We start from the raw sequence: 25,212 nt of genomic DNA, 5'->3' as shown, positions 1-25,212 counted from the left end.
TCATTTATGCACAATGAGTACTTATTGGCCAGTATCCCCGAATATCTGCAGTGGCCCAAATCCTTAAAATCTAGTAGTAGCATGCACAAAGCAAGACAATGGACTTTGTAGGTAAACATCCCTAATATGGCAACTGCGTCCCCCTATTCAACAAGAAAGGGCCCCTGGATTTTGGCACAACGAATACCCTGTGGTTTTCCACTCTTCACCCCCACCTCCCCCTCTTTGTTCCTTGTTTGGAAGCTGGGGGGAAACATAATGGATTGAATACTTGAAACTGCCAAACTTATTGTGTTAACCAGGTCACAACCCTGATGGCCAGGTGTTGCAGTGCTCCTGTGTAAGGAGCAAAAAAAGGGTTTTCAAACCTTCATATCCCTCATGCACAAAATGTACTGACTACTGGCACATGTATACATGTACATGTGCAGAGCTACAGTATGCTGGGCATTAAATATTAGCCTACTTACAAGTGTTGGCAATCAGGCATTGCTGCAAACCTACACAGTACATATACATTGTATATTGCAATCTGAATTTAACACATACCGTTGCTCTACCCAGGGAATTCATTTTCGTTCATTTCCCATCCAAATTCATTTTAACTTTCATTCGCAATACTGCACATGTGCTCTATAATCTGTTACACTTCTGCAAGACAGAGGTCACTTTAAATCCTAAATTTCTCTCTCCTTATGGGCTTTGACAGGGAGGAAAACGTACAAACATTATATTTTTATTTCCAAAGTGTAAGAAATAGCACCAACAAAAGCATAGGATCTACAGCCACGACATGTTTCCAACAGCCCAAGTTACAAATCTATGGGTACAGCATAACTACAGTACAGAGTTGATAAACCTCAATGCCTGATTAATAAAGGCTATTACATAAGAGCCTTAATGCACAAAAGCTGAATTAAGCCATGCATTCAAAACGACAAGTAACCTGGCGAACAAAAATTGATTTTTATTTGGCTTCACATTCTGCAAATTTGTGCACAGAGGAAAAGGCACTTATTAACTATGACTGTGACATGTAGTCTTAACAAGAGCGGTAAACAGTACACATTCATACTCTAGGTACCGGTACTTCAATACATGTGTTGCATACATGTACATGTTCAATGACCTGTTCAAATGAAAATGCTATGAATTTGTAGCTGATCCCTGAACTGTCACACCAACTGACCAATCTGGTGCCTACCCTCAACACACCCACTATACTCCCTTTAAGGATAGTTCAGAGTTCACTTGCTCACTGTCAGGGAAATGCTCAGTAAACAAACACAGTTAAATGCAAAGTATTGCATCAGTATCAGTACATGTACATGTACCTGTACTCTGAAGTTGTGGTTTTTGCTATCATCAAGATTAATTACACATCTGAATAAATTATAACAGCATCACAAACATCTGCTCCAAATTTTGTTTTCATTCCAAGGGCACAGTTACATATACCGGATAACAGGCCTAAACATCATAATAATTAATAATGACTCATCGAAATGGATACTGACCAATTGGGTACAAATGAATAATAGCAAGTACATGTACATGTACACTGTACATATGTACTAGTACATGCATGTGAAGTAAAGTGAAATACATTACAAGCCAGAAGCTGAGGATGGAGTACCATACATGTAGTTTAGAGTAGGGCAGTTTGGGGTTTTTATACTCCAAACCTGTTCTTTGTGAAGACTTGACTAGTGCTGACTGTAATACCTTGTCAAATTGCAGTGGAGGAAACTGTTCTCCTCATAAATCCAAATATGTATGAAAACATTCCTGCAAGATATGCAATAACAAGTTGTGTTTTGCAGAAAGTTTTGGTTTCTCTTTAATTCCTCTTTTTGTCAGGCCTGAATGTGGAGATGCCTTGTCCAACGTGCAAAACTGACGAGGACTTGAGTGAAGAGAGAGCAGAGGTGAATTATGTTGTGTGGTAGCCAATCACTTTGTTGAAGTTTCATGCTACATGTACATAAATTCTTCCTTAGCACAAATTGCTAATTTGACAAAGAAATGCTTCTATGCACAAACACATTTTGTTATGCAGAAAAACCGATCACCGTTTCTTTCATTTTTGCAATTCTGAGTAAGCTGAAGCTTGTCTCGTTGATCTGCTCATGGGTTATTGATTTAACCTAAAGGTTATCAAAATTTAAAAACTATGCAGTAAAAGATAACCTGTGATTGGTTCACTCTTGGACCATCTAAGACCTGTAATTTACACATAATGTACATGCTGCAGTAGCTAATTAATCCTCCAGTCTTCGGCAAAATCCTTCTGAATGGATGTTGAACAATCCAGGTGCATTACGTGTATGTAATCTGGATTACCTCGTTAGACCACTTTAAGGTGGTAAACTCCCACATTTCCATGGGATGTCATGTTAACGGACAGTTTCCATGGGGTTCCCGGTGCCAATGCCATGGGAAAGAAATGGGGCTTGATTTTTCCAGGAAATTAGAATTATTTGCAGACATTTTTATCAGGTTACGCCATTTTTCCAAGCCATATTGTTTACGTGTTTATATTTACAGTACCTTGGAGTTTTAATCTGGCACAATTTGTGGATGTTTATGGTTGAATCGGTGATATTTCTAGGTAAAAAAAAATTGACTACGAAAAAATCAGTATCGCCAACAATATTTCAACGGCAGGTTCACTCCTGTGTACTGAAGCATAGCCCCCACAATGTTCAGCCCCAGCAGCAAATCCTTGGCAAATTCAGAGGGCGGTCTCTTTGGCTCATACCCACAGAAAAGTATTTGCATGAAAATATCAAAAGGCAGGGCCAAGGCTAGCCAACAATGAGGGCTAAAGTTCCCATGCGCAAAAAAAAGGCACATCCACAGTTCACCACTATTTGTAACTAGCTGCTGTCAAGTGTTTGTAAGAATAGGCAGTCGGCCATACCTTGTTTGTATTTTAAACTTCATGTTCATACCCTGCCAGGTACTTTGAGTCTACAAAGTCTGTGCGCACCCACATGAGACAAAATACACAAATGTGCACGTCGAGTGTGGATCATGTTACATATTTTATCCTGTCCACTTCATTTCAAAAGGAAACATGATTGTTCACACTGGCTAAACATGCCAGAAACATAACAGCACTTAACAGTTTGTGATAACACTGATGCTGTCATCTACTCGCTTTCAATATGAAACTCAAAGAATATATCAAATTTCTACTAAAACAATGTTTTCATTTACAAATACTTCTGAACTTGTCTAATTGCTGATTTTACTGTGCTTGATTAGAAGCTACGGTGAACAATGGGCATGAAATATTGTTTGCCCCCCCTAAACTAAGAAAGGATATTAAAGCAACCGATATTAGTGTAAGCACTTCAAATTTCCTAACCAGTCACGTAACTCCCTTCATACATGTATCATACATGGTTAAAATTACATGTACTTGTATTTGTGTGCCGTAGTGTCTTCATTAATTAATTACTTCACATGATAAAAAACCTGCACTTTGCCCTTTATTAGCACCTAGCAGCTGAGACAAACATCAAATCCTCATATACGTATCTACTCAGTTCTAGTGTTTTCGGCTCCCGCAAGTCATTGACAAAAGAGCAACCTTTGAACGCAAATCGCCGCAAAATATCATGGTGAGAAAAATTTACATCCTGGAGTCACAGCTTCTCAACAATAACAGTGTAAATGCTTGGCAAAAAGTTTGATAGGAGCCAAGCGCAACAACGACTCAGTCACCTTAACTGTTTAATACTAAAGTCATCATGACAACTCCTACTTGAGAGATGAATGTGTACATGTAGATTCACAGTTAATAACATAAAACGGTCATTAACAATTTTAAAAGTTTCTTCTCAACATGATTCCACAGGAAGTATACTTTTTGGCCAAACCATGTTTCTTGAAAGTTTTTATTTCTCATAAATTCACACTCACTTATGGATGTTCAAAAAACAGCCAGCCAAAGGCAAAAACCTTAAACAACTTTTTTTCTTCTGTGAAGCCACTTTCAAAATAACAGTAACAAAATCTGTACTTACTTTTTATCATGTGTGTTTAGACCCTGGTTTGTAAGATCACCCTGAACAGAGAAAAGAACACAAATATAACACAGTGAAGCCTTTCACATTTAATAACAATAACAAAATTTGTACTTTTTTAAAAATACAAGGCTTGACATTTAGTAATAACACGAAGATATGCTATTTTGAATTATCTGTAATTTGGTCCATTTAGTTTCGTAAAGTATTATTAAAATAGCAAATTTCAAAAGTACTCGATTTAATGACTTCTGTACACAACTATATCAAAAACATAGCGAAATTTGTAAACTGATTCCAAGAGAAATGATAAATAATAAAATAATATTTATCAGTTGAAGAATTGCAACTGCTTATTTACCAGTAACTAGTTCTAAATATCAGTATCGGTCTAATTATCAGCTTTTAATTTGATTAATCTTCTTTTGTATTAAAGTCTAATTGAGGCCCTTGAGAAAAGCAGTTTTTCAAGTGACAAAGACTATGCTGTGGAAATAATACACATACATGTACATGTTTATATTAACATATGAATAGCTTCAACTGTCACACTTGGTAACAATTTCTCCTTCCCCAAGCTGTGCAAAAGACTTCCTGAAATGGTTAAGCTTAAGGTAATTTTGGCCTCATACAGTTTGCACACTTTGTAAGCAACTGAAAAAATACGAGTCTAATTTTCAACAACATAATGGTGTCCTAACTATAAGGATATCTTGGTGTTTGTATGACAGCAAAAATGTACCTTGTTTAGAGTAACTTCCTCGACAAAATGGGGTAGTTCGCTGAAGTCTGTCTGCACAAATGCTGTTAAAAATTAAATGGTAAAGAAACATTTGATTGAAAATCTTATTTATCAAATATCTAACCCCAAATTTTAAATGCTTGATGCAAGTCATCCAGACCAGGCCAACCACAAGGCAAAAAAGTCTCTCTGTTATCATGTCAGTAGAGTGACAACTAATACAATGTCCATCTCATCATTGACAAAATGTAAACAAACACAAAATCCTGATATTCATAAACAACCTAAGATTATATTTTGGCCATTTTTAACAAAGAACTTTATGCTTAAACTGAAAATTATCTTCTGACGGTAAGTTGAAAAATATAAAGTTTCTTAAGCAAAAGGCAAACTCGATGGTTGGCAACAGTGTATCGATCGCGTGCACGTTAATCGACCCGAAACCGTTCATAATATGTGCACGGAAGATTTTACGTGCAGTCTGTCATGTAGGCCTATCTGAGTTCCACGAGATGGGGCACAAAATACTACAATTTTCGCTCCAAATTTTCGCCCCCTTTTACCACAAAGACAGGATCAAAAACAGTCCTCACCTTGCCCATGTGCTTTAACTGTGTCGAGGTGAGTGGGAAGTAGTTGTAGAATGCTCAGGGCGAGGGTAAGCCACATGTGTGCCATCCCGTTACTGTGTAACTCTGTTCTCCCGAAAACCGCCATGTTTGTAATAACTGCACTCATCATGTCATGAGGGATTGCTATCGACCTATATGCCTAGCGCACTTTCTTCTCTTTTTGTACCCATTACTCGGCTGCGGCTGCAAACTAACGCGTACAACTTGGCAAGCCGCTAGCTAACGGCTGAAGTCATTCAGTCATTCGCCATAGGCTTGTGTGTTACTCCCAGCCGTAGCCAAGATACACATGTGCTTTGTGTGTGTAGTAAATTACTTCTGTGTATACGTGAGGGAGCCCTCTTTCGCGCGCCATGCAATAGTCCAGTCACTTCACAACCAAAATTCTGTTTACTTTTGGTAATTTACATGACAAAGATCTAAACCGCAGTGTATCTAAATCAGCACTAGTGTCTGCGAATTCAATTTGATAAACCGATTAAATTATCTCCTTTGCAAATGGACCTACATTTTTATTTGCCATTAAGTGATTGTGCCATGTGTGGAAGGTCGTTTTTACAGTGACCTGACAAAATATATCTTTTCCCCGATTGCTTAATGGCCGGGTGCAGTATATTGCTGTGATCCGGGGCAGAAATAGGACGTTCCAAGTTCGTGTCATCGAAACAAGCGTTTGCCAAGTGGCTATGGAGTTATCTGTTTCCTTTATGATATTACTAGGGAAAGCTGCATGGACACACCGTGTAGCAACATCCACTGTCTATATTTATAATTAAAAATGCTCGGGGTTATGAGTTTGGTCTGTCGGTATTATAATTCATTTCTAGGGAACAAAACGAGGAATTCGCGGCCGCCCCCACCAATGGCGACATTTGATATTTTACGCCTTTTTAAATGAATTGAAAACACAAGCACCCCCAATCCCCAACTCCCCACCCCCGCTTTTGACAAATTCGTGGAATAAAAAGACTTCTTACCCCTTCTGACAAAGAGAAACGGAGAGGTTGGTGAAAATGGGAAGTCGTTTTTAGAAACAAATCCCGCCACTGCCGATTTCAGTGATTTCATAACCCTTCTAAAATTTAAGGGTCTTTGGAATATCGCCAGAATAAGCAGAATTACATGTACATGTTTAAAAAAAAGAAAGTGTACGAGGTAAATTGTACAGTGTAAATACATGTTAATGTTGTACGTAGTGACAATCCAGCACATCGCCCGTCACAGTGGAGACGGATAGTTGAGATTGATGAACACTTTGACTTTTGAGACATAATACAAATCATTGCTGTAATGTTGTAATGTTCAAGATTGTCACTAAAATTAATCAGGGGGAAGATAGAGTCCTCAAACAACATAGATCTTAGTAATAAAGTAGAAAACTCGCCCCGAATTCTGACTTTTGGATTGGTCTTGCACTGGCCTCCGTAGAAGAACGAAAACCGGTTTCTATGTTTTTTCCCCGGGTAGTACGAAAGCCCACTAGTGCCACGTAGTGTACATTTTTTCAACTTCGTTTTTACGAGATATTTTCACATTTTTGTTTTTTGAGATATATTTTTCAAATTTTTTTTGCAACTACTTTGCATCAAAGTACCAGCCTTGACAGACTTTGGGAATTATGAAGGTCTGATTCTGGTTACAAATTGACTCACAACCCGAGTATGTTTCTGCTTGTAAACCCTTCAAAGGCGTGCATCCCGTGAAAGTGGCAGTGTACGCAACCGAGCCACGTGCGAGTGAAAAAGACCACAAATTATCCCGGATGGATTTTGGAAAAGGGTAGAGGAACAAAAATAAATGAATAAATAAATAACAAGACCTATCTCATCCGGCAATCGCACTGCATGGTAAAATGTCTCACGTTGTTTTCGAGAGTTAAAACAAAAATGGAAAAAGAAATTTACAAAATTGAAAAAAACACTGGAAAATATATACCTCGAAAAAAGGAAAATAAATCTCGCAAAAACAAACCGGGAAAATATATCTCGTAAAAACGAATGTTTCCAAAATAGTAACGATGTTTCTAAAAACAGATTCGAGAAAGCAAACTTCCCAAAAAAATCTCGTAAAACGAGCTTCGGAAAATATATCTCGAAAAAAACAAAGTGGAAAAAATATATCTTGCAAAAACAAATTGGCAAAAAAAATATCTCGTAAAACAAATTTGAAAACATGTACACTACATGGCACTAGTGGGCTTTCGTAGAGTAGTGTTTGTGCAGCCATATGCAACCGGACTACCAGCGATACCGTATAGCATGCAGTGCTAGTGCAGCGCGACGTGGATATCTCCATCATTCCGCTCATACCACCACCAGCGCGCCAGCGGAGCGGCTTTAGCCCTTTGGGGTTTCGCTTTCACGGTAACCATAGAGCAAGGAATAGCCGCTAAGTTGTTATTTTTTTAATGAATCACCATGGATATTCTTGAAAATCTGCGTATCACTCTCTCTGATTTATTATGGTTTTTTAATTCTCCCTGTAGGCCTACTTCGATCATGTTGACATGGTTGATGTATTGTACAGCCTGATCTGATGAACTTACTCATATTTGTTCAGGAATGGTGGGGGCAGGCCAGTGTCAAAATAATGCCGAATATGCGTTGAGAATTAATGTGATGGTTAAATCACTGGCACTATTGCCTTATGCCGGACATGCATGATGTACGGAATATAAACGGGGCGGAGCTAAGGAGGAAGGCCAGGGCGACTTGAGCCTTTTGAGGGTGGAGTGGTGCTATGAAAATTTATAATGAGCAGAAAGAAAATCTCATGTTGACCTAGTGATGATTGATGACAGGTTGCCAAGTGTGGAGCTCAGGCTGCCCATGGCAGTCAGCTTGTCATTCTGCACCATGACCAGATGACAAGGCCTTAATTCTAGGGGTAGGGTCTATACTGCAAGAAGTACCCAGAAAGAGTTCAATATGCGGACTAGGCCTACCCCCAGAACTAAGGGGTGCGACATCCGCCCCACTCTGTGGAGCAGGGAGGACGTCGGACCCCACAGTTCTTGGGGTATATGTGGACAACACTTGATGCCCCTGTGCACAAACCTAGTACTAGTAATGAGACTTGTCTAAAGACAACCCAAATATTTTCTAAGTAAACGCTTCAGAATTTTCCTAGGCTTGTTAGGTAAATTTCACTTTTTTAGGACATGTTATCGTCACCTATGTCTGACAAGTCTGATTATAGAGCTGTGTTCCAAGCTCTATGGCCTGACGGCTACTGGCTAGTGACAGTGTTGTTATTACATGTGGAACTCTTTCCCAGTAGGTCTAGCCTACCCCTTGACTGCTGTCGAGTGTGAAGTCTATGGGATTCATTGATCTGCCTCTGTGAGAGGAGCCCCACAGTTCTGTACCAGAGGTATGAAAATAGGCAGCTTGTCATTTCGGTAATTTTGAAAAATGAAAAGGAAGGTGTTTATAATCAGACTGTGATGTGAACTCGATTGGTTTTGCTACATGTGTTTCACTGGCGTGACTGGCACGGCACTGAACATATGCAGTGTTATGTGAGCTTTGGACATTTTTGGTTGTTAAAAATCTTACTTAGTCTGGTACCTCGCTTACATTGATGTCATTACTTTAATGAGATGGGGTTCAGACCTATTGCAATTTCAGATTTTATTTACATTAAAAAATGAAAAACAGAGCTGCAAATCAGAAAAAGAAAATGAAATACTCTCAGATTAAATGATTCAGTTTAGGACAAATGATATTATTGTGACTATTTTGAAGGGGAAAAAAGGAGCCCAACAAGGAGTGTTGGTTATGACTACCCCACGCTTAAACATTAATACAAGTATGTCACGCGGTCACTCAATGGGGCACAGGGAATGTGATATTGTATGGTATTGACTCTTGAATGTGCTCAAAAAGGAGAAAATGCAAGACCACTTTGTGGCAGAATATTCACCTGTTTCATATTGTTCTGTGTTTCTTTGTCTTGACTTGAAGGAGTGAAAAATTGTGGTTTCTGGAGAGTTTGGTCAGCGATACTTTGAGATGATTTTTGGCTGGTTTTATGCCTACTTTGCGTGGCTGTACCACCGCATGTTCAAGTGGATGATCCGCGTATTGACAGGCAGTCATGAGCTGCAACGACTTTGTTCCAGAGATCAATTGGACAGTAGGAGAACCAGAAGAGTGGGTGAGTGTTGACAAGCAGGTAGTCCTTGAAAACAGTCTCCCCCCCAAAAAAAAGGGATTTAGGAATCTTGTGTGTTTAGGCCCGTTGAAATAAATTGTTTTCCGTCATTGTTTTGTGTGACAGAGAGCTCATTGAGGAACTCCAAATGTGGAGCTTTAAGGAGAGTTGTCGAAGAAGACAACATAAACATCAAGGATGCTGTTGAAGGCATCGTTGCCGTCAAAGGAATTGATACCAGAAAGAGTCCAGAGTAAGTTCATTGCTCCTGCTGTGCAACATTTGCAAAAACAGTTATTAAATACTCTAAAATTTAGTTCAGTATCACTAGTTTTTGTCAATGTTAACCCTAACCCCCAAGGGTTGCTGGCCCTAACCTTCCCCATTCACCCATATGGGTCTTTGTGCACAGAGGCTGTTGGACTTCATTTTTCAAACCCAATGCAAAAGCCAGCTGTTTGGGCCTACCAGACCTATCCCCACGGAATTAAACACTTTACTACTGTTTAATTCTGTGTGGTTGGGGAAGGTTAGGGTTAATTTCTTCATACATTCAAGTCTTCTTTCTTTTAACACTGGTCACACGACCCCAGCTACTTTAGAGACCTTTAATAAATGGGTGCCAGTTGTGTAATTTATTAAATTAAGACTCCTGTGTATTAAACTTTCAAAATTCCTTTGTAAAATCCATTCACTTGTGCAGACTTCTGTTTTTCTACTTTTAAGTTTGATCTTGTGAAAGTAAATTCTTTGAATTTTGAAACTCTTACGCAACGGTAAAATCAGGTCCTTGAAGGTATTTAGTTCAGTATCACTAGTTTTTGTCAATGTTAACCCTAACCCCCAAGGGTTGCTGGCCCTAACCTTCCCCATTCACCCATATGGGTCTAAGTGTAAACCATTGTCAGTCTATAGAGTACCAAAGCGTGGTGCCATTTAAACCAGGAAGTGTAGTGCAAAGGAATTTCATACGCGCGTGGGTGTTCATTCACACACTAGTTCTTCACGTGCTAATGCCTTGTACACGAATAATTGTGCACATAACATATTCACCAGCATTTGTGATTTATATGAACCTTTTGTAGGGTAAGTAATATTACATCTAGATGGTGAGCTGCCCCAGGTAATAATAGCATAATTCAAATAGGGTCAAACTAAGGAATTATACAATGTTACTAAAACCTTTGTGGAAGATAAAACCTTAAGCAATTCATAATGCCCATACTCTGGGATATTTTTGTAGCTTCCTCATCGATATGACATTTCCAAGTAAGATTTTCATCCATTGTTACACCCAGAAATGTTGTACTTTTAAACTGGGTCAACCTTGAATTGTTTAAGATCAAGTGGGCATTTTGTGTATACTTAAATTGATTTGAACAAAATATTATGTAATGTGATTTAGGGTATTAATACACAATTTGTTTGCTGAAAGCCACTCGTTAATTTTAGCAAGTTCCAAATTAAGGTTTTGGATTGCTTCATTTACATTATTGTGTATATACAACAAACTCGTATTATTGGCAAATCAATAAAATGTTGTACTGTTTGAGGTACTGTATATATCGTTGATGTAAAGTAGAAATAACAATGAACCTAACACAGAACCTCGTGGGACGCCACATGTGATTCCTCGACTGCTGGAATTAACAGATTTAAACGATATGTACTTCTCTCTATTAGAGGGAGAACTTTTTAAGTCCAGAACTGTACCACGGATACCATAATGCTTGAATTTTTGAATCAGAATATTGTGATTGCCAGTCAGGAATACACCAATGGAGAAATTCTAATTTACTAACAACATACGATAATGCCAATTCAGTAGAGCGTTTGGAACGTGGAACTTCATGTATAGAGTGGAATATTGGTAGATTCAGGAAGGTACATGTATACTGAATGAAATGCCCAAAGTGTTCATATTGAAATGTGATAACTTTTCTTTTGAATGATGGATGTTTTTGTGGAGACAGCTTCTCTTACATGGAAGCAGCAAGTCACAAAACAGGTTTTTGCAACTTAGGAACAAAAGGAAAGGACTTATTAATTCTCAACACTCCTTAACTTTCTATCCTTTGTTTTACTTGTTTCAATTCTCAATTGTCACAGCTTTGTACCCTCTCTACGGACGTGTTTAGAGCAGATCTGTGGCTACAGGTGTCTGCTTGCCGAGGTAGAGGCAATTAGGAAAGAAAATTATCAGTCCGTAAGACAAGACCACGAGGAGAAGCTCATCAAGGTGAGAATGTTTAGCATTTATCAGCTTGGGATTGATCTCTGTCATCAGTTCTAGTTATCACTTTTAAAATAATGCCCCGGCAGATTGTAATCCCATTCATCAAAATTTGTACTTTTTTGGTCAAGATAGCCCAAACAAGTCTGGAAGTTGATGAAGTTTAAACAATTTATTGAACCATTTTTTACTTCATGTTTTGTGAAGCTTGGCTATAGTATGTACACGCACACTTGTCAAAACAGAATCAAATGTTCCTCACATACAAAAAGCTAAACATCTCTTTATATATGTACAGTGTATGGAGATTATCGTCTTCAGAGCACATAACGCAGGATGCGCCACAGAATGCAGTGATTTTCAACAATGGTTTATCAGCAGGTTTAACCACAAATTTGATGGATTCTGGACCAATCGGAGTGCTCCAATCCTCTTGGGTGTCTGTTAATATCCATTTAGAGCCTAAAACACGAGGTGATTCAAACAGAATGAACTTGCCTTTTCAAAGTTGTGGTTGCTGGTATGGGTGAAGAATTGGATGAAACTGGCAATGTGCACAGTTCTGATAAAAAGTAATCCACTGGTGACTCAAATGGGAAATGTGTTATTCATTCCATGAGTCATACATTGTACAACACATACACCCATTCAAAACATGCACCCTCGATTGCCAAAGCTCTTCCACATTTAGCATGAAAGAGCCACTCACTCATGTTCTGTATAAAGCAGGAAGGTTGTCATTAAGACCCCTTTATAGTAATGGCATTTGAGGTACGTCCTATGCTTCTCCCCCCCCCGGCCGCCCCCACAAGAAAAAATTAGTGCTCATCCAACTTTGAAAAGATTGCATTCGATTTGTGATGATTCAGTGTTTTGTGCTTAAGCGGTGGAAATGGAAAGCATGTCTTCACCCTCAAGGTTTGTGTCCAAAAAACGCCAGCCCTAAGATTTGTCATCCATTGAACTGTTTGTCATAGACTTCGAGCACAATGGTCCAGTGGCTGTGGCGTCAGACTGCTACACAATGAAATTGCCATCTGGATGTGTATCGGTGTAAATGGGTGTGAACACCACCTGTCCTTGAGTGTCAAAGATAGACACTAACCATTGTTGACTGTGTGTGTTGTGGCGTACATTGTATGCCAAGTGGTGCTGTACACCCCACGGGTGATTAAAATGGCATGTCCCACATCACACTAGTCAACTGTATTCTTGTATTGTGCCAATGCATCAGAAAAATTGTATCAAATTGTAATAAAAGTCTTTGGTAACTGCAGGCTTTCCTGGTGGATTTGTGAGGCACTGTGCGGTTGCAGCTCTGGTTCTTAGTTGCAAGCTTGTGTGTGGTGCCCAGTTGCATCCATGTGTGAGATTAAGCATTGTACATGTACAATGTGTAAAACACCTAACTTGTGGCTGTTACAATGAAGTTACAGTATCCAAGCCCACGGTGTAACCAAATTGTGTCACTTTAACACAGTGAACAAATGGTTGTGTCTGGAAGGGCGACATTGGTTAGTTTACAAACAGCAATCCTCCGTCTGAATTATTCTGTGGTCAACCATTTAAAACCCAATATATGTTATTAAGTGTAATTAGATGCTTTTCGTTTTCATTGTAGTCCAAGTTAACTCTTTCATGTTACAAAAAACCTTCAGGTTGGTTTTATTTGACCGTCTGTTTTCCTTCTTGGCCTGGTTAGTACACACTCCAATTCAGACCTAAATATTGTAGCACTTTGCCTTTGCCCTTCGCGCAATAGTCCAACCAATGTTCTTAAACCAGCCTGACAACAACTTCCTGCGCAGCTGTGCGACTCGATCCAAGAAACATCCTCCATTCTGTATTCCTGTTGACAGCTTTGGAACCTACTGATGCCTGACACACCATTGGAGAACCGTATCAGCAAACAGTGGGGTATCATCGGATTCCAAGGAGATGACCCAGCCACAGACTTTCGGGGAATGGGTGAGACAAAAACAATTGCCGAGATATAAGTCACCTGCTGATGAGTCATTGTTGGTATTTTTGTCATTAGTTACCGTTCACAAGCAGTACACAGGAACGTAATGAGCGGTTTAAATCCTAAAACCACTCACTGTAGCAAATGTGGGTTCATGTCTAGCCAGGGGATCATGACTTTGTGTCTTTGAGCAACCCATTTTACCACACTTTAGTCATTTGATCTAAAAAAAAATCAAGAGTGCCTGCAGATTGTACATGTAAATTGAATCCTACCAGCTGTAATTTGTACTGTTGAGGACCCACCTTAAAATCATATGGGTACATATGAAGCCAGTGGCCCATCACACTTGTGTCCCTAGGCATGGCATTTTACTAGACTTGTCAGTGGAAGTATGAGGGCTCAAATCAAACTCGTGGATCCAGGTGATTTGGCACCTTTTTCAAGACTTTTGACCAATCTTGCATTCCGTCGTCTAAAAGTGTAATTCCTAAGCTTCAGTTCGAGTTATTCCGTTGATTTACTGACAAATCCTCCCCTCATTCACATGAATTGTTAGTGTTCTAATTGAAATGGTTCTGAAGACATTTGCTTGAATCCCAGCATCTCATCCTTTACTTTTATACTGGTATGTAAGTTTATGTGATCGTTTCTTTTTCTGTTGTTATTCATAGGTATGTTGGGGCTTCTTAATTTAATGTAAGTATTTTTTTACAATCTCAAAGCATTTTCTCAGAGATTTGGGAATTGTTAAACTTCAAAGCAAACATGATTGTGCACCTGTATGAAACTTCTTAAAATGAGTCACTTTGTTCATGACGGCCACAGATGTTCATATTTGTTAACTTTATTCTTCGATAGAATTGCAGTTTTCAATTTCAAATAGGTATGAAAGGCTTGTGTCTTCCTTGAAAGGATTTTCATTTTGGTTCGTTACTAGATATTTTGCCGAGGCATACCACAAGGCTGCCAGACACGTCTTATCACATTCCCATCACCCAAAGTTTGGGTAAGTTTCTTTCAAGAAAAACTTTTTGGGGAGGGGATTAAGGTTGTTTTTTCTTGTTGTATTTTAATGGGGGGCTTTTACAAAGATCAAGAATATCTTGACACTCATGTACATGCATATATACCTCTTGTACAGTTTTTAATCTTGGACTCAGTGTAATGTTCTGTCTGACAAACTTTCTTCTAAATGATGTTGGACTGTACTTGAATAAGCATTACTTTGATAACTTTAGACAACGTGTACTCGGTCAGAAGTGTTGGGGGTTTTTTGGTTGTTTTTCCTGAAATGTTTGTGTTTCAACATTTTCACCTGTCAGCACCTTTCCTTAAAACACCCTGGAACTGATATCTCTCTTGCAGGTATTCCTATGCAGTGGTCGGTATCAATATGACCAGCATAGCGTATCATTTACTTCAAGACGACACCCTCAAGACGCACCTGTACAACCACGTCCAGGGCAGACCAACAGTACAGGACTTTCACCAGATTTACTGTAAGTTGACTTACCCCGTTCTGAACATGCAAACTCTGCCACGTGTAAAGATAGAGTGGACCATTTGCAGCTATCTGAAAAATAACTGATCAAATTCTCGTCAGGATCATTATTAAGATCATAATTGGCTTAAAGAAGTTATTTTGAAGGAAACAATAAAAGATCACTTCGGAAGATGTGTCAAATTATCATGAATCAGAAGAGATGCATAGGAAGTTGTAAATGCCCTATCAGTCGAAGTGGCATTTCACACATGCTGGAGCCTGCATTCCAATTTGTAATTGGTTAGGCATGGTACAAAACATTGATGTTAAAGGTTAAGTAATAAATAAAGCCCAGAAACACCGGCTCTTTCCTCCAAAATGTGGTGTACTTCCATAGCCATCTTACTTCATCAGGGTAGTGATTGACCACCCATCTTATGTTAGCAGTGTTGTCTCTACCAAAAAGCAAGCACAAATGACAAATGGTCCTATCACTTTCATAATATTTCAGTTTTCACGGTGTTGCCATGGGAACATCCCACTTAAGAATCTTCAGTGCCATAAACTATGATGCATTCATTCTTCCCTCCGAATACAGGCCATATTTTCTTCAACTTTGACACGTTCTGGTTGGCCGAGAAGCCCCGCGACATCATGGAGTTCAGTCGTGTTCGTGACAAATACGAAGAAAAGCTGAGGTGTGACCTTAGGCGAACCACAACTGTCCTCAAGTGCAACTTTGTTACGGAAGACTGATCTCGCATCTTGTCCTGGGTCTGCAAATTGTGGGCAGAGTTGAATGGTCGCATATTGGCTCAGGGCCATTTGTATCCTATAGCAAATTGTACTTTATTCAAATTGATTGTTGTTTGTACTGCCTCTATATTTTCAACAAACGGGTGGAAGCATTTATTGAAGAACTTATTTATATCAAGTATCGATGTTTGATGTTTCATTCTTAGAGTTTCTTAAAGTGTGCTTTTTATATCACTCCTTGCATTAAAAATTGACTTTTCACCTGAGGGAATATTTGTGTGTAATGTGTACAGAGTGTATGGTGATATATAGTAGATGCTTTTTTGCAAAACTGTAAAATCTTCACTGAAATACAGTGACGTGTTCAGACTCGGTTACAAACTGTACACCCACGATAGTTAGTCAGATGTCATGTGCTTTGACTTAATTCATGATAATAAATCATTGAGTGTAATCCTGTCAAGTAGCATCCACTGACAGCGTTGTAGTTGAGTCTGTCACAAGTCCATCTACAAATCCTTTCACAAGTTCAGTAACATGGAGTCGTCGTCATTGTTCATTCGAACAGTACCCAACTTGGCTTGGACTGTGATAGACTTGCAGGAACTAGAAGCGACTTGCAGTGGACTCGATTCCACGTACAGCACTGCCCGATGCACCTGTATATTGGTCAACTTTTAAGTGCTATCTCCAGCACTCTATTACCATACAGTGCAATTTCAAGTGTGCTCTCTGCTTTGTGTACAAGTCAGTACTGGTGGCAGAGACTAGGGGGCAATAAACCTTGGCTCCCATGCACATATGTTAAAGATTTGTGAAATCAGTCACACTTATGTACAACACCCAGGCAGAGCTTGTGGATGTTGCCCTGAAGGAGGTTGTTTCAGGGGGAACAAAGCTCTCATTGCTGTAGTTGTGTCACGTCTGTAAGGCCTGGTTGATTGCTTCAGGCGAGTGGGAAAGCACTGTGTGACGTCACAAAGCAGTTGCAGTGAAAGTCGCTCAAGTTGAAATGCATGTGTTGCAACTTTTGCAAATTCACAATGCAAATATTTGACCCGACGTCAAATATTTGCATTTATGTTTGCCTTTGCACTAGTACAAGCATGAGCCGGCTTTTACATGCTGTACAACCTTTAGTTGTAGTCAAGTATAATGTGGGGCCAAAAACCTTGCCATAAAATGATGTGTGGATCTTTTTGTGTTATGCATGTGTTCATTTTTTCCTGAAATTTTAAAAGCGGTTGCATTTCCTCCGTACTGAATAGAGTTTGGATTAAAAATCTAAGTTCTCAGAGTGGCAGCAGGTTGTGGACCAAAATGTTACACTTATCAGGAATGCTTTTGGCTTGATGTGGTATTTCAGGCCAGGTTTAATCATTGTAAACTCTTGGTAGGGGGAGGTGTGTTGGGAGTTCTGGTAGATGAGTCTTTATCCACGGTATCCAGACTTCTCTTTCTCATAACATTGTTCATTTTTGACCAACTGCTTACAGCATGTCAATGATGTTACGTCCAGGTGTGTATGATTTTTATTCATTTAATGCTTTTGTACACTACATTAGCTGCTTACTACGGTCATGTGCCCAGGTTGAGTGATTCAACAAATAAATGGCACCTGTCCACTTAAAGTCACATTTGTCTACTTGGCCTTCATGCATCTTTTTACTTTCCTATTGAGAGGTTCAGTGTGGTCACAGAATCTTGGTCTGCATATTTTTATGAAGAAACAAACATTATAAACATGAGGGGGAACAACAGAATTTGAGGATTCATGTAACTTTTCTCTAGTAGCTCAACTTAGGACTTCTCACACTTGGATGGAAAATGGAAATCAGAAGTCCCCTAAAAAATTATCTTACTTTTACCCCAACCCCAAATCTTTGGGATATAGACTCCTGCCTCTCCACCCCGGTCTGCCAAAACATCTGTTCAGGTGCCAGCCAATTCACTGAATTCATTTTATAATCACAAGTCAGTCACATCCCTTGGACTTTCTTCATATAGAGCAAATTAAATAGACAAGGTGAAAGTACATTTTTTTTAATATCTAACAAATATTCAACAGAAAAGTGCACACACAGAAAAGTCGCCTGACACAACAAACTCTTATTTATTCCAACCAAATAATTTAAACTTTTTTGAAAACACGTTACAAGTACATGTATTCACAGATCGCAGTGCTCTTCTGAAGTAGCCATCACTGGGATATTATGGGTGTAAAATCCCAAACCAAACATGGTTAAGTTATACTAGGCAAGATATGGGATGGAGGGGTAACCCCTTACCTGACCAATCCCTATACACACTTGAGACTATTGTTACCTAACACATCCCCCAGAAGTCTGTAAAGAATTTCTGAGATTCCGATCAAATAATGACCAACACAAAGGCGGGGGGGGGTTCCTTAAGTCCCATATCTTGCTTCAAATGTGGTAAGTACAGTGTATGTCCTGGGACATCGGACTGGCCTTCAGTGACATGCTCCTGAAGGAATCTTATCTTGCAGATAAACCTGGAAACACTGCTCCTTACAAACAAAAAAAAGGAGACGTGCCACATTAAACTGGATTACTTAAAAACCACCCAAAGAAAGAATGAAACTTCCCGTCTGAAGCTTTTTCTTTCACTGCCTTTTCAACATAAAAGAGGATTCAATCAGAATTCTATCTGTTTTGTGTTGCATGGAATTGGAACTTGCTCCACATTTTCTGCAGGAGTCAAACAAGTTTACTGACAGAGAAAAACTGAATTTAAAGATGCCCCACACTAGATAATGTACACTCTGTTTCAGAAGAGAAAAATCCACCCCAAGAATTTCTTACAGGTCCGAGGTCTGCAACTTTGAGATTGAAATTCTAAGAAATGGAGGTGAAAGATAAAGCTAGGGATGGAGTGTTTCAATTCCTTGAATCTCTCTCATGAAAATCATTCAACATGCATTCCTCTCCTGATGATATTAGCCCCTGCCTTCAACTAGCATCCTAAACATAAGCAGAAAACCTTGCTGTGTTACATTAAATGCAATCCTCGCCCAATATTCATGGTCAATAAAAATGGACTCAACTTCCAAAATATTGGTTGATGCCCAGAATGCATAACCAACTTACCATGGATTCTTGACTGCTATCCCGCATGTTGACATTTGGCGAGCAATTTGTCTGGCAATAAATTGTGTCACCATGACAACGAGACAAATTACATGGAAATGTGTGACGGTGCCTACGCACTACAGCAAATTGCGTCAGTAGCAAATGACTTTTTCTCATTATATTAAATTTTATGGCGAAACTGAACTTGCTGACGTCAGGAGCGCTGCACGATAGTTTACTATATGTTAAATTTTAAAGTTGAAACCTTTCATTAAAAAAAAAATGTACTTGACAAGCCTAGTTTGTTTTGAAGATGCTAACGACCATACCTGCAACAGAGAGGAAAATGTAAAAATCAACTATTAATAGGTCTCTAGTTATCTCATTCAAAATGACACTGGTACGTTAAAACCTTGTCAATTTAAAGGCTGAACTGATGTTTGCTTTCTTTATGCAATATCCACCTGTTCTTCGGTAACTGTCACGCAATGACGACTTTCTTGCTCTATCTAGTTATCCAATTATTATTAATTATATTGTTTCATTTGTCAACATGAGAGGTGGCGGGTCTACAGACTGTAGTTATCTATTATCACTTTTGTCATCCCTTGCTCAAATCGGGCAAACGTTTGTCCTTTGTTTATTATTTGTATGTTCTTTTGTATTTTGCCTTTCTGAATGTACTATTAAGCATATTTTATTGTAGTAGCAGCAAATGAAATAATACTGCTACTAAGAAACAAAATTTAGTCAACAAAATGAAACTGATTAATCTGAGTTACTGGGCAACACCACATCCCAAACTGCATCAATGTGGACTTATATAATATAATTGCTTTATATTTGTAGGAATGAGAGTTTAACTATGACCTCTGGATTATGTCAACATGAGGAAATATTTTGGGCTTTCTCAGAATACTCACTTTTGAAACTCCCATTCACGATTATCCAGTGGGCAGACTTGTCTCGTCTTCAGCCAGCGAGAGATACAATGGAAATGGAAAGCGTGCTGAAATCACATCAGAGAGAAAGTCTCCTTAATATGACAAAATAATTCAGATTATGGGGCCAGTCAGTAACCATTAAGCCCTTGTGTGCTCAGGCTTGGGGCAAAGATTACAAGATAAGAGTCAGACTGCTGGCCATATCAGCAATGCAGCTTAACTGAACACAAAAATGCTGTTCTGGAACTAGTCACTGCTTTGGTTTTCATATCCACTAAGGGAATCTGTTTGGGTTAACATCTGATCGGTTTTGCTTGAACACAACAAACTGGTCAAATGGAAATCATCAACCCTCCAAGTTCTGGAAAAGTGCTAGTTCTTTCAAGTCCCTATATGTAATTCAGCCTTTTCTCCCCTAGCAATTATCTGACACAGACATTATAAGTTACAGGTAGAACTTGGGTGAGTGGCCCATTTTGCAGCAACTGGACACATTTTGGAGGGGTCCCTCCAAGTAAATGAACTGTTATTTACAATTTTCTAGCCGTTCTAGAGTGTTTCAAAGCTTTCTGAAGTCATTCAGTCATCCACCTGTTAGCAAAACTGGTTCTACATGTTGCAAGGTCATCTCACCATCTTCATCAATTTTGGTTTCAGACTCCAAGTGTTAAACTTTAGCTTGATCTTCAAATGCTGAAGTGCCTTTGCATTATAATCAACTGTCACTCCTTTTTCCCCGGCCGAAATGACATAAAATTTTGGAACAGACCGCCACAAAACGGATACATACATTACACACTCCCCAGGCTACTGTACATTCTTCTGATGTTGCCGATGCCTGGTTGGCTTGACACTCTATACCTGTTCAACACAATCACACTCAAAAACTTCAATCATAGATTTTCTTACATCTTAAAGGCGCCTCTCCAATATGCGTATCCGTCAAAATCGCTCCCTGGGTGATTTTGAACGCAATGCACTCATGTGTTCTGTTAATGGAGTTGACATTTGTGTCTGTGAAAGTGAAATGCCTGAACGCATTGTGCACGTAACACACCCAAAGACACACATATGGAAAGGTGCCTTAACTCCCTTGTCATTTCTGCTATGTCCAGTGGACACTGAAATCCAACACTGTGCAAGAAATCAACACGCCTATACACCAATGATGTTAAGCTTGGTTTACACATGCACACTGTCTCCGGGGATGACAAAGCTCAGTAGGAGTATGTGCATGTACATGTAAACAAAGCACGACATCATCATCATTACATAGACTGATTCCTCTTCATCCTTCAACTTTAGCTAACCCTAACTCCCTAGGCCGCATGTAAAATCCTATTGAAATCAGATGATTTGGGACTGTTAGGGTTAAAGAACCATCTCCATGCAAAGAAACTAAGCCTGCACTCTGCCTTCCTGAAGCTTCAAACATCGATCCTCTTCCTGGAGACCAATTCTAGCTGCTAAATTTCAGTTTGAGGTAACTGTATGTTTTTACATGCTCACTTGCTTTATGTATAGTGTTAATAGATTTTCCTTTTCAGTATTGTGACCAAATTTAGTTAATATTCCCTATTTGACAATTGCAAGTGACAGCAAGAACCTTGGCCAGAGTCTTGGTAGTTTAACTTTCCCTCTGGAAATCCTCCAAAATCTCCTGGTGGATTTTGAAGGATCTGGAAAGTTAGGGTTACTTCAAGACCTTTGGAATTTTTTTTTAAACTACATGTACAAATCTTACTCTCCCAAAATGCAACACTTGATGGCAAGAGCGGCACATTTTTTGTCCATGACTAGAATTGGGACACCCAAACCTCAAGTAATACACTTTGGAACTCTCCAGAATACTGCACGATTGGAGACTAGATTTCGATGGATATGGGATCGTAAGGTCCATGTCTGCAGCTTGGCACAAGACCAGACGCAATTTACTTTCAGGGTTTAAAATTTTATTGTAAGCACTACTGTAGAATTCACAGTTTTGCTCAAATTAAAAGATCTTTCCTAGCAACAGATCAAATGAACCGTGGAAAGATCCATTATTGTAAAACCACGCAGACAGCACAGAAGCTTGAATAGTGAGTTTTTAGGGCCACTGCTTTGTTCTCAAAGGCTGACAGTTGATTAGCTCACAAAAAAGACATATTTTATTCATGCTATCAGCCTGCTGATTGTGTTTGACAAATGAAGGCTGAATTTCCAGCTTCAGTTATTTGCGAAAAAGCACATCCATCATAGAAGCGACAACTCACATAAATCCATGATGTGATTTCTACAGATGGCGCAATTGTCGACCACGATGTCCCATGCCCAGAGTGCAACAGCATTCCACTTCAAACGAAACATAGAAAAATGTTAAAATTTCTACTGATGTACAACCAAGAAATTTCTCAACTTTTTAGGATTTGGAAGTCAGACATTCAAGAAGGAAAAGCAATGTAAAAATGTTGTGGTTTGAAAGAATCCTGATGGCTAAAGTGGACAACCTTCTACACATCAATACACTGCCGACTATCTCATGTGACATTTGAAAGATCTGGGAAGTCTTGCCTGTAACTTACAAATTGAGCCAGTGAGAATGAGACTTCTTTGTAAATTGTTAATATCAAGTATTTTTGGGGGGATTTGGGGTACTGTTTGTTCCGGCAGCATGATCTATCCTACTCTTCTGAGCCAGTAACGTCATCCATCTGTTGAAGATTCAGGTCATTTTACGTGGACAGCACTTTGATATCCCATCACCAACGGCCATGAAAAGACAGCTTGGCAACATGATCAACCCCCAAGACGATCTGAACATAACACAAACGTCCACGCTATTGAACACCTGAAGAACTATTCCACAGTTTTGCTACAAAGAAACTGTGTAGGTATGGATATCTTTGAGATAAAAGTACACCCACATCTATGACAGGCAAGTGTGCTACCTCATCTTCAAGAAAGTACTGTACTTGTACACGCTTTTGTTATTGAGTCGGGCTTCTAGTCTACAGTAATAAAACTAAAGAGGTACTGGCCTGTGGTCCATTTCAATTTTGAAGAAATTCAACTCACACTAAATTTCTGCAAAAATCAGGTCACAACGTTCTGGCAAATGTGTTGCAAGCAATAACTAAACCACAGAAAATTAGGATCCTAGTCCTATTTCCCAGTTAGCTTTTCTCCTATCTTTCAAACTGGATAGCACGTACACGTGATGGAATTTTTGTGTGTCCATAACATAAATGACTTGTAAGCATATTCTCGCAAATTCTATATAGGCTTTGCCAGGCAATGTCTACACTCCTCCTAATGCTGGAGTAATTCCCAGTGAGATGTATACACATACAAACGCCCCCCACCCACAAACATCGAGAATGACAGATTTACTACCCGTAGGCAGTCGAGTGTAATGCCGTAGCTGGCTTCAAGGTGGGTTACGTGAGTGGGTATGTAGTCTGCAATTGTGCAATGTACACTTTACAAAAAGAAGTCAGCGGAATCATAGCGTTCATGAGATCAAGGCACTGACAAATTTAGTTGGCTGTTTTCCATGGCAATGTTTCTTTTTCTGGCCACACTGTACTGTCCACCAAACGTAACAAAGTCCACTGACGACAGTCTACTAGGAAAAACTGGCATTGTCTGAAGAAAACTTTGTTTGGAGCCATAATTTCAAAACTTGATGTTTATAAAACTTGGGTGTCATGATGGACAGATAATTCTTTCCCACAGAGAGATACCAGTATTTGCTACACTGTATAGTGACCAGCCATGGTTCTCCATCACTTGAGGGCTCCATGCACGTTCAGCCTTCACAGATTACTTCATGCCTCATTTGTGTTGCTGTTGTGTATCAATGCTGTTATTAAACTGTTAACTTATCAATGACAAGCCAACATAGTAAAATGTGAGCCTCTGCCTTGTATTTACGTTTCTTGACTAATTACCTTGCAGGGGTTGACATTAAGGTTGTTTGCCCGGAAGCTAAAAACAGCTCCTGGCCTTTCATATTTCAGGGCTTTTTTCAGGAGCTGTTGCACCGAACCCAGCAAGCTCTCTCTTATATTATAGGAACAGGGTCCCCAAATTTACAACAATCCCCCATTTCTTTGATCAGTACGCACGCGCATGTTCGTTATAGTTTTTTTCATTGGTTGCTATCTCCTATTTTGCGAAACTCCTGGATGTCCGCGCTACCCCATTCTTTGAAAACGGATTATGCTTAGGCCTAGGCCTTATTTTTTTCATTTGAATTTGTATTGTAGTTCTGAAAAGAGCACTTTTTAATGTTTTCCGGTCACTTGACTTCAGAGTTCAGTTACAGCGCGTCACATTGCCAAGCACGAGTTGGTCGGCGCACAAGTTGGTTGCCGTACGAGTGGGTCAACATAGGCCTACGTTATTATTACGAGTTTGTCGGCATACGAGTTGACCAGCATTCAACATGTCATGATGACCATGATGACATTGTTTGTCTGTCCATGGAGCTGGAGGAGGTCATACTAATCAGCATCAACACACCGCCAACACATTGATAGTAATGTCAACACACCGCCAACACTTACAAAATGCATTGAAAACAGAAAATAGACATATCGAACTGCAATGTATACACTTAGAAATAATTTGTCTGACCGAGAGGCAACATGGCTACCGTCTTTCAAGGCAGTGCGGAGGGTGTTATTTTCGTGAAATAAAACGGCTTTCCCCCCCAAATGTCGGTCACTGTTGTTAGCCAAATTGTATTTTAGGCATTATATTGCTATCGAATTGCGTTTCTGTTAACTTAGAACGTGATTTGGGTGTGTTGACGTTACTATCATGTGTTGACGCGTGTTGACGTTGTGTTGACCGCATGGAGGTGGTCTGTCAGACAATGAATTTTGAACACACGTAAAACGTGCCAGTTCAGACCAAAATTTCAATCGGTTTCGCTCGTGTCTGAACCCAAATTGTGGGTACATATTATTCTCTGATCTCTCAATTTTAAGTTAAACCACACCTTTTTTACTTCAAACCGTTTCTTCTCTCCTTTAGCGCTGCTTCCAGAGCTAGATGATGGAGGGTCTACGTCCATTGCCGTAGCCATTTTGTCTATATTTAGACATTACGCTATGTCGATGAGGGCGCTATGACAAGTTTGTGGTCGTGCGCGTGCCGCCGTGCCGGCGCCTTATTAAGAAGGGCGGG

The 25,212-nt window shown here is 39.4% G+C and overlaps 3 protein-coding genes across 4 annotated transcripts in view; 1 reads left to right on the top strand and 2 right to left on the bottom strand.

Annotated features, from left to right (window-relative positions):
* LOC147799964 (uncharacterized) overlaps positions 1–5,565 on the bottom strand; it is a 78,396-nt gene extending 72,831 nt beyond the window's left edge. The window contains exons 1-3 of the mRNA XM_087148733.1: positions 5,370–5,565; positions 4,777–4,838; positions 4,035–4,075 (exon numbers count right to left, since the gene is read on the bottom strand). Coding sequence (XP_087004859.1) covers positions 4,035–4,075; positions 4,777–4,838; positions 5,370–5,517 — 251 coding nt within the window. The 5' untranslated portion in view covers positions 5,518–5,565. The remainder of the gene's footprint in view (positions 1–4,034; positions 4,076–4,776; positions 4,839–5,369) is intronic.
* Positions 5,566–7,629: 2,064 nt separating this feature from the next.
* LOC110984412 (ELMO domain-containing protein 2-like) lies at positions 7,630–17,636 on the top strand. 2 transcript variants are annotated; one of them, XM_022244612.2, is made up of 10 exons: positions 7,630–7,771; positions 8,688–8,780; positions 9,374–9,566; positions 9,690–9,816; positions 11,673–11,802; positions 13,656–13,764; positions 14,434–14,458; positions 14,700–14,768; positions 15,128–15,261; positions 15,844–17,636. In XM_022244612.2, exons 3-10 carry the CDS (start codon positions 9,422–9,424, stop codon positions 15,999–16,001), a joined length of 897 nt encoding a protein of 298 aa, XP_022100304.1. In that variant the 5' UTR covers positions 7,630–7,771; positions 8,688–8,780; positions 9,374–9,421; the 3' UTR covers positions 16,002–17,636. The 2 variants fall into 2 exon arrangements, with proteins under 2 accessions (XP_022100304.1, XP_022100305.1); XM_022244613.2 differs by having other exon boundaries at positions 7,653–7,771; positions 8,685–8,780.
* A 454-nt stretch (positions 17,637–18,090) lies between these two features.
* On the bottom strand, positions 18,091–25,151 carry LOC110984414 (E3 ubiquitin-protein ligase RBX1). The gene is made up of 5 exons (XM_022244614.2): positions 25,025–25,151; positions 22,293–22,371; positions 20,828–20,898; positions 20,017–20,102; positions 18,091–19,422 (listed from the first exon to the last, which is right to left on the bottom strand). Exons 1-5 carry the CDS (start codon positions 25,109–25,111, stop codon positions 19,410–19,412), a joined length of 336 nt encoding a protein of 111 aa, XP_022100306.2. The 5' UTR covers positions 25,112–25,151; the 3' UTR covers positions 18,091–19,409.
* Between the last annotated feature and the right edge of the window lie 61 nt (positions 25,152–25,212).

The sequence above is a fragment of the Acanthaster planci genome, linkage group LG02, assembly GCF_054643075.1.
Source record: "Acanthaster planci isolate LZ-2023a linkage group LG02, COTS_SCS, whole genome shotgun sequence".
NCBI classification, from domain to species: domain Eukaryota; kingdom Metazoa; phylum Echinodermata; class Asteroidea; order Valvatida; family Acanthasteridae; genus Acanthaster; species Acanthaster planci.
This window is presented reverse-complemented; position numbering and strand designations above follow the sequence as displayed.

Excerpts from the sequence above, each read along its gene's own strand:
- LOC110984412 (XM_022244612.2), top strand. The coding sequence starts at position 9,422 with ATGATTTTTGGCTGGTTTTATGCCTACTTTGCGTGGCTGTACCACCGC. Across the intron at positions 9,567-9,689 it reads TAGGAGAACCAGAAGAGTGG|AGAGCTCATTGAGGAACTCC; the intron begins GTGAGTGTTGAC and ends TTTGTGTGACAG. Across the intron at positions 11,803-13,655 it reads ACGAGGAGAAGCTCATCAAG|CTTTGGAACCTACTGATGCC; the intron begins GTGAGAATGTTT and ends TCCTGTTGACAG.
- LOC110984414 (XM_022244614.2), bottom strand. The coding sequence starts at position 25,111 with ATGGCTACGGCAATGGACGTAGACCCTCCATCATCTAGCTCTGGAAGC. Across the intron at positions 22,372-25,024 it reads AACGGTTTGAAGTAAAAAAG|TGGAATGCTGTTGCACTCTG; the intron begins GTGTGGTTTAAC and ends TTTCGTTTGAAG. Across the intron at positions 20,103-20,827 it reads TAGCCTGGGGAGTGTGTAAT|CACGCTTTCCATTTCCATTG; the intron begins GTATGTATCCGT and ends ATGTGATTTCAG.